Here is a 14,358-nt window from a genome sequence, read left to right as displayed (position 1 = left end):
TAATTGCCCACTTTAAGGATTAGGATACAAATGACAAGTAATTATCTTTTATCAGTTTTGTTTTATGTTATGAATTTACTTTCTTGTGGTGTCGTTAAGAGTTGTGTTTTATTGGGGCTGGGTGGTGCTGTGAATCAGACATTGCTCTTTCGATTCTAGGGACTGGATTTGAATCTAGCACGGACCAAGTGGGTTTGAGGTTGACAGGACAAAACTGGTGAAAGATTGCTGAGGTCAGTCAGAGAGACCACAAGAATGGCTACTGTGGAACACTAAATTCTCACTCGATAAGGTTACTGCACAAGATAAGAGCTCATGGGGTTGGGGGGAAAATAATAGCATGGTTAGAGGATTGGCTACCAAACAGAAAACAAAGAGTCGGGATAAATGGGTCATTTTCAGGTTGGTAAATGGTAACCAGTGGGGTGCCACAGGGATCAATGCTGGCGTGATTCAACTATTTACAATCTATATTAATGACTTGGATTAAGGGAGCGAGTGTACTGTAGCCAAATTTTCTACTGATACAAAGATAGGTGGGAAAGCAAATTGTGAGGAGGACACACAGAATCTGCAAAGGGAAAAAAAGATAGGTTAAGTGAGTGAGCAAAGATTTGGCAGATGGAGTATAATGTGTGAAAATGTGAGGTTATCCACTTTGGTAGGAAGAATAAAAATGCAAATTATTACTTAAATGAAGAGAGACTACAAAATGCTGCAGTACAGAGGGATCTGGGGGTACTTGTACATGAAATACAAAATGTTAGCATGCAGGTACAGCAAGTAATTGGGAAAGCTAATGGAATGTTGGCCTTTATTGCAAGGGGGATGGAGTATGAAAGTAGGGAAGCCTTGCTACAGCTGTACGGGGTGTTGTTGAGACCACACCTGGAGTTCTGCAAATAGTGTTGGACTCCTTATTTAAGGAAGGATATACTTGCATTGGAAGCAGTTCAGAGAAGGTTCACAAGGTTAATTCCTGAGATGAAGGGGCTGGCTTATGAAGAAAGGTTTAGCAGGTTGGGCCTGCACTCATTGGAGTTTAGAAGAATGAGAGGTGATCGTATTGAAACATATAAGATTCTGAGGGAGCTTGACAGAGTAGATGCAGAGAGGAATTTCTTCTGAGGTTTGTGAATCTTTGGAATCCTCTACTGTGGAGGCTGGGTCATTGAATATATTTAAGGTGGAGATAGACAGATTTTTGAAATAAAGGGGATTCAAGGATTATGGGGAGAGGGTAGGAAAGTGGAGTTGAGGTTGATGATCAGCCATGATCTTATTAAATGGTGGAGCAGGCTCCAGGGGACAAATGGCCGACTCCTGCTCCTATTTCTTATGTTTCAGGCATGGGCCCTGCATGCCACATTTTTGGCATTTACCAACATGGCGGGCAGCGCAGGTCCGGCTGCTAACGGCTGCAATGGTACTACGATCGCGCGGCCGTAACACGTGACATTGCTGTTCATGACCCTGTGTTTGTCCTGAATTATGGTCATGGTCCAAAGTGGGTTGCTGGCACTGTTTTGGCCAAGGAGGGGAACAGGGTGTTTGTAGTCAGACTGTTAAATGGCCAAACATGCAAGAGGCACATTGACCAAACCAAACTGCGCTTCACAGACAACCCTGAACAAATTGAAGATGACATCATCATCGACCACCCAACACACATCCAACCATCAGTTGACCCTTGTGTCATTAACGAAGATGAACCTACCATCCCTGACAGTCCTGTCAGACCGACTGCTCCGCAATGCAGCAATGGTCCTACTAACTCGCCCAAGCTTAGGCTCAAACTGAGAAGATCAACCAGGGAGTGGAAGGCCCCGGACCGTCTCAACTTGTAAATACAACCTGTACCAAGGACTTTGGGGGAATGATGTTATGTATGTTAACTGGATTTTACCTACCACCGGAGGGCGCGAGTGTCTCAGTCCTAATGGTCACTGGCAGACACGTGCAAGCCGTGTATATAATGTTGGCAGCCATGTTGAATCCTCACTGAGTAAAGTCATGCCTGAACTAGCTCACCGTACTTAGCCTCGTGGAGTTATTCGATACATATTAGTGGCTTTGGAATCTGTTTAGTGCCCAAAAAACAGGCTCAGCGTGGCCAAAATTCTCGGCTACTAACAATGAGAGTGATTAGGTGTGGAAACCCAAACTGTATAGCTCAGGAGCATTGTACACTTTAATCCTGAGAGATTACATTGAAGACTTGAACACAGATTTATGCTGATTTATATTTACAGCAGAGCTTAAGGCCTATGGATGCCTGGGGAACAAATAAACCCTGACAAATTGAAGTCTTCAAAAGCTCGCTTTTAAATTACAGATCTCTGGTATATTTACAATGCCAGTTTAATGCTAGCTCTGATTCTGGTCCCACTAACATCATGAAAAAGTGGGGAATCTACAATGCTAAGATGTACACAGGTGATGCCTTTTAACAACAAGACATTCAAGGCCAAATCTCCCCATCTGATAATTCATGATTGACCTCAATAATTAACTGTCTTCAAACAACTGGTTAAAATAAAGGACAGACTTTATTGTCAGTGTCATTTTTTAATCTCATAATACCCCTGTGAAGCACCATGGGAAGTTTCACTACGTTAAAGGTGCTATATAAATACAAGTTGTTGTAGTGCAAGAAAGTGGAGTTGAAGTGGAAGATCAGCCATGATCTTATTGAATGGTGGAGCAGGCTCGAGGGGCCGAATGGCCTACTCCTGCTCCTATTTCTTACGTTCTTATGTTCTTATGCAGTACAGTAGTGAAATTCTCTTCTGAGATTGGCACTAAGACAGTTTGTTGGGATGGGATAGAGGGAGCTGTGCTCTGCATCTAACTATGTCAAACCTGCCCTGGAAAAGGGCAAAAAGTGGAACTATATAAAAGAAAAGAGAGATTTGCATTTATGCCTTGGAGAGGGTGCGGAAGAGATTTACTAGGGATGAGCGACTTCAGTTAAGTGGAGAGACTGGAGAAGCTGGGCTGGTTCTCGTTAGAGCAGAGAAGGTTAAGAGGAAATTTGAATGGTTTTGATAGTGAATAAAGAGAAACTGTTTCCAGTGGCAAAAAGGATAGATAACCAAAGGACACAGATTTAAAATTGGCAAAAGAACCAGAGGCGACATGAGGAAACCCAACATGTGGTTATGATCTGGAATGCACTGTCTGAAAGGATGGTGGCAGCATATTCAATAGTAACATTCAAAAGAGAATTGGATAAATACTTCATGGGAAAAAATGTGCAGGGCTATGGAGAAAGAGCAGGGAAGTGGGATTAATTGGATAGCTTTACCAAAGAGCCAGCACAGGTACGATGGGCCAAATGGCCTTTGTGTTTCTTTCAAAATTCCATAGATTCTAGAACGGTTCCCGCAGATTGGAAGGTAGCTAATGTAACCTTGCTATTTAAGAAAGGAGGGAGGGAGAAAACGGGGAACTACAGACCAGTTAGCCTGACACCACTAGTAGGGATAATGCTCGAATCTATTATTAAGGACGTGGTTACAGGGCACTTAAAAAAATAATAATAGGATTGGGCACAGTCAACATGAATTTATGAAAGGGAAATCATGTTCTGCAAATCTGTTTTTTGAGGTTGTAATGAGCAGAATAGATAAGGGGGAAACAGTGGATGTGGTGCATTTGGATTTTCAGAAGGCATTCGATAAGGTGCGACACAAGAGGTTATTGAACAAAATTAGGGCTCATGCAATTGGGGGTAATATACTAGCATGGATTGAGGATTAGTTAATGGACAGAAAACAAAGTGTAGGTATAAATGGTCATTTTCGGGTTGGCAGGCTGTAACTAGTGGGGTACTGCAAGGATCGGTGTTTGAGACCCAGCTATTCACAATCTATATCAATGACTTGGATGAGGGGACTAAATGTAATATATCCAAGTTTGCTAATGATACAAAGCTAGGTGGGAATGTAAGTTGTGAGGAGGATGCAAAGAGACTTCAAGGGGATATAGACAGGCTAAGTGAGTGGGTAGGAACATGGTAAATGGAATATACTGTGAAGAAATGTGAAGTCAACAACTTTGGTAGCAAAAATAGAAAAGCAGAGTAATTTTTAAACGGTGAGAGATTGGGAAATGTTGGTGTTCAGAGGGACCTGGTGTCCTTGTACACGAATCATTGAAAGTTAACATGCAGGGACTCCAAGCACTGAAGAAAGCAAATGGTATGTTGGCCTTTGTTGCAAGGGGATTTGAGTATAAGGGTAAAGACATCTTACTGCAATTATATAAAGCCCTAGTAAGACTGCACCTGGAGTATTGTGTACAGTTTTGGTCTCCTTACCTAAGAGAGGATATATTTGCCATAGAGGGAGTGCAACAAAGGTTCACTAGACTGACTCCTGGGATGGGGGGATTGTCCTATGAGGAGAGATTGAGTAGACTAGGCCTATATTCTCTAGAGTTTAGAAGAATGAGAGGTGATCTCATTGAAACATACAAAATTCTTACAGGGCTTGACAGGGTAGATACAGGGAGGATGTTTTCTCTGGCTGAGGAGTCTAGAACCAGGGGTCACAGTCTCAGAATAAGGGGTGAGCCATTTAGGACTGAAATGAGGAGAAACTTCTTCACTCAGAGGGTGGTGAATCTTTGGAATTCTCTACCCCACAAGGCTGTGGAAGCTCAGTCTTTGAGTATTTTCAAGACAGAGTCCAATAGATTTTTGGATATTAAGGGAATCAAGATATATGGCGATAGTACAGGAAAGTGGAGTTGAGGCAGAAGATCAGCCATGATCTCATTGAATGGCGGAGCAGACTCGAGGGGCCGAATGGCCTTCTCCAGCTCCTAATTCATATTATGTTCTTATAATATAGCTCCTTTCATGACCTCAGGATGTCCCAATGTGCTTTACAGTCAATGAAGTACTTTTGAACTGTAGTCACTGTTGTAATGTAGGAAATGTGGCAGCGAATTTGTGCACCGGAAGCTCCCACAAACAGCAACAACCCGATCATCTTTTTTAATGATGTTGTTTGAGGGATAAATATTGGCCACGACATCGGGGAGAACTCCCCTACTCTTCTTCAAAATAGTGCCGTGGGATCTTTTACTCCTTGTTGAGAAGGCAGACAGGGCCTCAGTTCAACATCTCATCCGAAAGATGGCACCTCCAACAGTGCAGCACTCGCTCAGCACTGCACTGGAGTGTCAGCCTAGTGCTCAAGTCTCTGGAGTGGAACTTGAACCCAAAACCTTCTGACTCAGAGGTGAGAGTGCTACCCACTGAGCCACGGCTGGCACCTAAATATATTATTCTTCTTCTTGACAGTCCCTCGGAGTCGAGGATGACTTGCTTCCACACTAATATGTGTTCTCAGGTATCCGGTCTGTCGGAGTTGTCCATGAGGGTCCTGACATTCCAAGTCCTGAACTACATTTTAAAGGGTGGAAGATGCCTGTGCGTGAGTTCTTTTAACGTGGGGTGGCCGTTGCACACCAGCCACCACACGGGCTTGACCGAGCTAGGTCTTAGTCCAATGGCAAGGGGATCCAAGACGATTGGAAACCGGGCTCTAAATATATAATCCCAAAGTTATGAACCGAGAATCTAATCATTCTAATCAACCTCTCATTTTAATTGTCAAATCCTGACGGATACTGGGTCTCTCGTTAATTTCCCGCATTCTGTGCTGAGTTAGTTGACTTCAGCCAGAGCAGTACTGGGACAGGGGGGAGGTGTACAATTGAATCTGAAGGGGGCCCTTGCCTCTGATTACCATCCAATAACTCAGGATTGCACATGGATGTCAGGAGAACGTGGGATCTTGCTCGCTTGTGTTTCCCCCCCCTCCCACCACAGACGGCCATCACTCGCTGTTCGCAGTCAGCAGAGGAATGGCCAGTTGGGTGGGACGTTGAAGGATTGGGGTTCCCACGGCTCAAGTAAGGAGTGGGGGAGAGCAGAGAATTAAAAAACGGCACGCAAAGGAACAAGGATACAGAGGGAAGATGGTGGACATGTACCAGAAAGTTGAGTGTTTGAAGCCACTAATCAACCAATTATCTTCCCTCAGTTCTTCTGGCGATGAAGGAGGACAGTGAGAAGGTTCCAGTTTTACTGACTGACTACATTTTAAAAGGTAAACAGGCTTTAAAAAAAAAAATAGATGAATATGTATAATGAACGTACTTCCTTTGACCTCTCGCTTCTTCCCCACACTCGGCACCATTCCCAATCAGGCAACCCGATGGCCTCCTCCACCAATCTTATTCTGCTCCTGGCCGCTACAGAGTGCACAAAGTGAAATCATGGATGACTTTTTCCGATTTCCATCACTTTGGGAACATGCTCAGCCATAGTGCTGGGCATTGTGGGATGAGAATGGATGCGTGAAGGATCATTGGTGTTGACCAATGCCTGGCCAGTTTGTTGTGCAGCGTATAGGGTTACCGATACATCGGCGTGAGATGTGTGGTTAAAACTACAGGAGTTGATGTAGCCCCATGGACTGTATGGCTCGGCATTGATTATTGTTTCCCTGTTATTAGCTATCGACCAGTATTGTCTTCGGTGAGGTCAGGAGAGGTGAGTGTCCCTCTCAGATCCTTATTCATGTGATGGATGGGAATTAAGAATTGATTTTTCTGCAATTTGTTGAGCAGTCACTCACAGCATGAGCTGAACTGGAGTCTGTAAAGTATAAAAGCAGTACATTGGGACTGAGAGAGCAAAAAGAAGCTTTGTAATTATCATTCATAGGAAATATGGTTTCTTGCGTATCCTGCAATATTCCAGTGCTATTCGCTAACTTTTTCTTAAGGGCCACAAACCTAGCCATGGTCTTGGTTGAAGATCACTGTCAGGATGCTGTGGTACAACAGAGTGATGGGCATGATCCCTCGCATCATTACCTCCTGATTTCAATTCTGATCCTATTGAGGCCAGGCATTTCCCCACAGGAAAAGGAAAAACACAGTCCCATTAACTGGTCCTACTTTTAAAGTGGCCCTTTCATTTGCTGTGTGGAAGGTGGGTTAACCCGACCTTCTGATAACATTCTCTTAGAGCTGAAGAGCAAAAAAGTAAAGAACTTATAATAGCACCTCAGGATGTCCCAATATGCTTTACAACCAATGAAGTGCTTCTGAAGTGCAGTCGCTGTTGTAATGTAGAGAAGCACAGTAGCCAATTTGCGCACAGCAAGCTCCCCAAAAAGCAAGGAAACAGCTGACCACATAATCTATTTTAGTGGTGTTAGTTGAAGGATAAATGTTAAGGACATCTTCCCTGCTCGTCTTCAAGTAACACTACAGAATCTTTTATGAGCGAGCAGTTGGGGCTTCAGTTTATTTTCTCATTTGAAAGGCAACACCTCCGACAGCACATCACTCCTTCAGCACTGCACTGGAGTGTCAGCCTAGATTATGTGCTCAAATCTCTGGAGTTGGGCTTGAACCCACGCCCTGCTGTCTCTGAGGTGAGAGAGCTACCAGTGAGCCAAGGCTGATGAGAGCACTGAATCCCAGCTCAGCCACAATCCCACAAGAAGACAGACTGTGAATGGAGGTCCCAGGGGTGAATGGAGCAGTAATTCTGCCAGGGTTGACAGCTGAATGTGAGGTAGGCCGCAAACTGCCCCTAGGCTGAATAATGAATACAACAGCAACAGCTGGAAGTTAATATTAATGTCTAATGAACAGCTGGGATCATGTGTCCTTCCGGGATTGTTCTCCGAAGATGCTGTGTGCAGTCTGACAGGGTCGGGTTGGTGTGTTAGCTTCTTGTTCATTAATCGTGTGACGCCTGTCCTTCTCGGCTCCATTAAGTGTTGACTCGTGTCTTTTCCTTTCCAGTTTTGTGCCCAACTTAAGTCCAGGCGTTGTCCCTGTGGAAAGCCAGGATTGGCTGAGCTGCCAGATTCCCGCTTGCAGACTGCATCTCAAGGCCAAAATAATGTCCGACATGCTAACCACGTGAAACTGTCTCCATCAATCAGAAGAATGGGCATGACCAAATGAAAGGAATGTGGTTTCTTAAGCTTCGGGAAAGGTTTTGTAAATAATATATTTTTAAGGGTCACCCGACATTGGGGTTGGCGTCAATAATCCAATATCTGAAAGAATCCGCAGAGCGAATGGAAACTAACAGGAACAATCTAGCTGTACTTAATCTGTCACATCTTCATCATTAGGCATGCTCTGTGCTGGAGTTCAGGGAATTCAGAACTGTATAATAATCCAATAGTCCCTAATCCACTCCCGGTTTGGGGGATTTCCAGTAAGAATCGCTGCAGTTCCATCCATTCCAAGTTAACTCCACCTCCGTGATGGATCACACAGATCCTCTATTATTGGCTGGAAGGTCTCACCAAAGTTGCATGGGCTGTCACGTTATGGTTATTGCAGTGCGACACAGTCCTAAAGTAGTAAATAGTGAAATCATTTGAAGTTGAGTGTGTACCAGGATAGGAACATTAGCAGGCATGCTCCAGAGAATGAGGGGGTCAGCAGGGCGAATAACAACCAGGGACTCACCTGATAACTTCTAATAATTGCTACCGAGTGAGAAGTCATATTCCATGATTTCTCATTCTGGGTACGCCACACGTTTGATAAGATAGCTGAAAATATTCACTTGTAGTGCAATCAATATTGTTGCACTGATCTCTTAAAATGGTTCCTAGTGAAGTCACCGTGAATCAATATCTCTCACTGTGCCAGCTGATTTCTCCATTGGTCAACTCCATTGGAATATGAAAGATATTTCATATCTGGTAAGATGCACATTCAAATCTTTAACAATGATTCATGAAATCAATTACAAATTTGCTAGCAGGGACACAGGCCACGTTAAGATGGTGGGCACTGCGAAGTCATACTGGCGAATGTGTGTTATCCAGCACTGCCGATACAGTCTTCATGGTTGGTGTGCTTTAAACCAAGCCCATGCTCATCGACAGACATGAGTGGAATGACCAGCCAATCAGCACTGCTCCCAGCAGCAACGACAAGCCCAACTGCGACACCATTTGATGAAGAATCTAGCCCAGGCACCTCCAAAGCCAACAAAGTCCTCAACAATTTCCCCGTTACACGATCAGCACAAAGTCAGACATCTTGCTGCAGCCAGCACCTACTCTTGTGCCATGCCGTGCCAACGCAAAGCCTAACTGCTTCTGCTTTCCTATCTTATAAGGGTCTCTCTGACAGCTCATTTGAGCTGTTAAATGCTCTGTAATAAAGTGTCATCTTTATAAGGTGACCATTCTATATAAAATGCCATGTCTATAAAGTGCCCTTTCTTGCATGCCTGCTCTTTTGTGTGGTTGTCCCTTTGTGAGGCGCCCTCCTATAGCTTGCCCTCTGTAACGTGCCCTTACTTTCACACGCCCTTTCTCTGTAGGCAGCTTTTGTGAGATGGCCTCTCTGTGAGCCAGCCTCTCCATGTGAGGTGGCCTCCTCTTTCGGAGATGGCCTTTCTTTGAGTAGCGTTCTCTGTGCAGTGACCTCTCTGTTTTTCCTCTTTGCTTCAGTCCCACCTTCTCCTTTCAAGCAACGTATTTGATTGCACATGAGGGCAGTGCCAAATGGAGGAGGGACCATTGAACTCTTTCAGTCCCGGAACTGGCATTGAATCTGTTCATTCCACTAAAACAGAATGAACCTGTCCAGAGTTTCTGACCTAGTGGAAACCTTGGCGAAACAACATTACCAGCAGAGTAACAGTGGATGATTGGGAGAATCCCTGCAGAAATTCAGCCCAATAATTTCACCTTGTGTATCCCGATTCCATCTCACTTTAAGCCGCCTGGAGTTTGATTCTGCAGCTCTGATTTTCAATGGAGTGCTTCCCCTTATGATGCAGGATTTACGCACTTTTGGCTATGGCTTTTCTGTTTATTTTGCAGAAGCCATGCACGTAACCAAGTCAGTGTTGCTACAGCAACAATGAAGCAGCAGGATTGTTGGCTGGCAGGTGGTGGTGGGGGGAGGTAGGAGCAAGTACCAGGTTAGAGTTCTTGCTTCCAAATTCATTCTAAACATCAAGCCTATCTCACGAGGTGAGTTCCCGCTGCATGATTTATGACATTTACACCATGGGAGGAGTCAGGCTTTAGCAGATGCTGGGAACCATGTTGTAAGTAAGGGAGGGAGGGGCAGCAGTCAACCCAAATAAATTCACTTCAATTCTCATTCAGGAACGATCTCCCATAGAGGAACAAATTGCTTTCTGATTGCTAATCCCTGCTCCTCAGCAATTCACATCCCTACTCCTATTGGTTGCCGTGTTGCCTAAGAAACCAGAATTCTTTCAGCAGACACGTCCCTGTCATGTCGTAAAATTCACATCCTGAATGGTAAAGATAGATTGCTCAGCACGTTACAGATTGTGTAAATATTCTTTGAGTTTAGTGCTTTTGAAGGGAGACTCGCGCCCAATAAGCTCGAAGATCAGCCATCGTTCAGTATTACCTCCGTGGTGTTCTGATCATTTATTTATTTCCACGATGAATGTGGTTTATATAAAGAAGGAAACGCAGCCCCTCAGGCAGTCGACTTACAGAACACGAGCCTTTGAAAAATCTAACCTTACAACCTACATTATTCATCCTTGGTCGGTTGCCTTCCTTGGTGTGAAATTTCCACAGACCCAGCATCTCAGAAACCTTTACAAATTAATGGCGTTACAATCTTTAAAACTGTGAGCAAATCTTGCTGCTAACGGCAGTGGAAATCTGGAACGCTCTCCCTCAAAAAGCTACTGAGACTGGGGGTCAATTGAATGTAGCAAAACTGCGATCGATTTTTGTTAGGCAAGGGTATTGAGGGATTACAGAAGCAAGGTGGGTTAAGATACAGATCAGCCATGATCTCATTGAATGGTGGAACAGGATCGAGTGACTGAATGTGCTCCTCCTGTTCCAATGTTTTAGGTGACTGAAGATGGTAAAGGCGTTCTGCTTTTTCGCTGAGGCAAGCATCCCGTTCCTCTACTTGTAAGGAGCGATTGGAAAGCCCCTCTTGTGTTGGGGCGCCTCGGGTAGTTTCAGTTTAGACCCTATCCCTACGCAGAGGAGGATGTGCAATTTGAAAGATGTGCAAGAGGCTGAGTCAACGTAATGATCCAAACCTGCAAAGTGAAGTTCAAACTTTAAACCGTGTGATTGATGGCAGCCATCATCGCAGATTCACATCCTGCCACAGCAAGGAAATGGATGGCACCATGAATTGAGCACACCGGGTAATTTTGACCCCACCTCTCTTCAGTGAGAGCTTCTTGTCCCTGTCCGTCAGAAATACTGTCCGGCATGAAATTACCATTTATGGGGTCGCCGCCTGTAATGTATTTGCTTCATGGGTTCTTTGTTTAAGAATTATAGCAACACCTTGCTATTAAGAACTGGTTGGTTTATTAACAAAAGGTTTAACAATCACACTACACATTACCAGTTCATCCACCAGGCTCACAACCACCTGCCTCATCGTGGATGGCCCAGACACAACTGACTGGGGTTTTATTGAGTCTTGTGAACATCATGTGACTGGCTAAGCCACCCACAATGCAACAACTCTACAACTATTTTAAGTTGAACAAACCTGTGAGCGTACTCACAGGTGCATACATTACAGACGCCCATTTTTCCGGCCCACAAACAGATGTACACAGGGTGTAATAAACATAAAAATCGACCCTAAATGAAATGAGCTTTTTCTAGAGCCCAACCAGTGCCCAGTGTTGTGAATCCACAGCGCAAAACTGCCCACAATTTGGCAGTGATCAAACTCTAAATTGGCGGTCTCCCTCAGAGAGGTTGCAAGGATTGCTGATAAGGAATTGGAAATGTTATACTGGGGTGAGAGAGGGGCAGCATTTGCTGAGATAGAGATTAAGACGCATTGTTTGTGAGGAGTAGCAGAAACATTACTCAGCATTTTACCAACGTTACAGCTGATCTGGGAGTGTTTGATGGGGCAATGGAGTGTAAATGGAGCATTATTCATGCTGTAACTTTGCTGTCCCAGATCTGAATGTGCCCAACCAGACCAGGGGCATCGAAGTAAAAAAGAGTGTTCCTCTAACATTGACATCTATGACGTGAGACAAAATTCACACAAGGGTAGAAATGAAGAGTTAGAAATCCTTGTGCCAATGCTGAAACTCGCCACTTATCTTATTTTAAGTACAGGCTGTGGTCTGCTCATTTGAACAGGCATGTAACTGGACTCCACACAGGATGAGTGTTTGCAAATTGGAGGGAATAAAGAGATTCTAAACTTACTGGTGCCAAAGGTCTCCAGTGGCTGGAAGCCAAGTACTGTGATTTGCAATTGCAAATACTGGAAATCTAAAATCAAAACAAGGAGATGCCAGAAATACAGCAAGTTCACGAGCATCTGAAAAGAGAAAGGGGATCTCCGATTTGGATGGAGACCGTTGATTAGAAGAACATGTGTTCAGATAAAGGGTCTCCATCTAAACATTAACCTGTCTCAACAGATGCTGTGTAATTGCAGTATTTTCTTGGTTTCGTTTTTCAAAGGCTCATGGATGTTGTCAGTAAGGAGAGAGGCAACAATTGAACCTTGTGTCAATAAGGAGAGAGAATTGAGTGTGGTGTCACTCTGCCCCATAAGTGGATGTGTTTCATTGATACTGGAGGACAAACATTAATATTGATCATTTAATTATGCTGAATTTGTTTTAATACAGTGGGAGAATGGAATGGAGAGATTCTGCCTCACTGTCTTCCTGCAATGATATGTATACAACTTCCAGTGTTCCACCTTTAAAGAGACAATACCCGATTAACCTCTTTTTTGCTCTTGTGCTCCGAATCAGCCTGGACCTCCCCTCCCCTCCTCTCCCACATTCATGTCATTAAATTATTTGACAAGGTCGGATGGTCCAATGCCCAGGCTCCGTGCAGTGCCATTTTCTGGTTGACGCATTAGTGCGTTTTCCTCCAGCAGTGTATGTGGCAAACTCACTCGGGTGTCCAAGTTCAGAGTCCGACAGTCCAGAGCACTAGTTACTGACCTACCTCCTGCTTGCCATACAGTCAGTGGGACATAGTATTGACCCGTCCATCCCGCCGCCGCTGGCGATATCACTAGTGCTTTAGTGGTCAGCATGAGGTGTGTTGGGGAAGAGCCAACTGTGTAGCCCTCCCCCCCCCACCCCCCCGACTCTGCCAATGGAGTATGCTGCAAATGAGAGCTCCTGGCCCAGCCAATGATTGCCAGTACTCACTGCCCACAGTAGCAGGCACAGTGGAGTGCAAGACAGTCCAAGGACTCGCATAGACCACCGTTAAGCTATGAGGTGGGCCTCCTCTTATTGCCTGTCCTGTTATTGGGGGGCCACCTAGTTTAATTTTCTTTTTTGAAAGGTACATTTTTGTACCACATTTCTCTTCCCCACATCAGAGCCACATGAACCCTCAGCCAAAGCAGGAGTTCTACTTACTATAGTGTGAATGGAGTTGTTCCAAGATGGGATGATCCAGTTGAGGAATGAATCCCTCTGCCTTAGGGTAGGAAATTCTGAGACTCAGCAGAAAGGGAGCTGATGGATTTGAGCATCGCCAATTAATGGGAGTCAGCCAGGGCAATGAAATTAAAATACTCTGCTACTTGCGAAAATCACTACAGACAGATTTAAACCCAGTCTTGCAGCTTGACTAAAAAAGAGTGATATTGTCTCTTTAAAATATACTTCTGTAACCAATATATGTCAAATGATTGCAAAATATGATAAAGTTGTAACTGAAAATGCTAACATAATTGACAATAAAGGTTTGCAATGTTTTATATACATGGAATTTTACAGTTCTTCAAAAACCAGCTCTTTACAAGTTAAGACCCTGCCATGTCACGGCGTGTGTATAAGCTCAAGTCAGCTGTTGGCACTCTTCGTAGATCAGAAGGTTATGAGTTCAAGCCCCAAATCAGGGCATCAGTGCGTGATCTGGATTGGCATCGGGGCAGGGCTGAGCGAGTGCAACATTGGCAGTGGCACTGAGGAAAATGTTCACGTCAGTAGCCCCCTGTGCATTAATGAACAGGACATTACCAACTCTAACAAGGAGCGGAGGTCCATACTGCTAGTTGTTTCCCTCATTGGCACATTTTCCGTGGCCTGGGAGCGGGCACAGGAATAATTGTAGCATTGGCCTGCGGTCCCGGTATAGACCCGCTGTTGAATGCCCACTTCAGTATCGGTGGGTGCACGACTCAATCGGATAGAGACTCTGCCAATCCTATACTGGAGTCAGGCCTCCCACTTCCCCATGTTGTGCTTCCTCCTCGGTGTCCCTTCCCTACACTGGGAGAAGCTGAAGGTTTGACATTCCTTCATCAGCCTCTGCTGCAAAA

At 44.5% G+C, this 14,358-nt stretch overlaps 1 protein-coding gene across 4 annotated transcripts in view; it reads left to right on the top strand.

Annotated features, from left to right (window-relative positions):
- Nucleotides 1-13,798, top strand: part of fez1 (fasciculation and elongation protein zeta 1 (zygin I)) — a 125,229-nt gene extending 111,431 nt beyond the window's left edge. For 2 of the 4 annotated variants that reach the window (XM_070894325.1, XM_070894322.1), the window contains exon 8: nucleotides 1,621-2,027. In XM_070894325.1, coding sequence (XP_070750426.1) covers nucleotides 1,621-1,847 — 227 coding nt within the window. In that variant the 3' untranslated portion in view covers nucleotides 1,848-2,027. Of the gene's footprint in view, nucleotides 1-159; nucleotides 1,598-1,620; nucleotides 2,028-6,056; nucleotides 6,123-7,836 lie in introns of those variants that run through there. The other 2 variants (XM_070894323.1, XM_070894324.1) reach the window with 2 other exon arrangements.
- Nucleotides 13,799-14,358: the final 560 nt, after the last annotated feature.

Source organism: Pristiophorus japonicus, chromosome 11 (genome assembly GCF_044704955.1).
Source record: "Pristiophorus japonicus isolate sPriJap1 chromosome 11, sPriJap1.hap1, whole genome shotgun sequence".
NCBI lineage: Eukaryota > Metazoa > Chordata > Chondrichthyes > Pristiophoridae > Pristiophorus > Pristiophorus japonicus.
The sequence above is the reverse complement of the archived record's forward strand: the minus strand, read 5'-3'. Positions and strand labels throughout refer to the sequence as shown.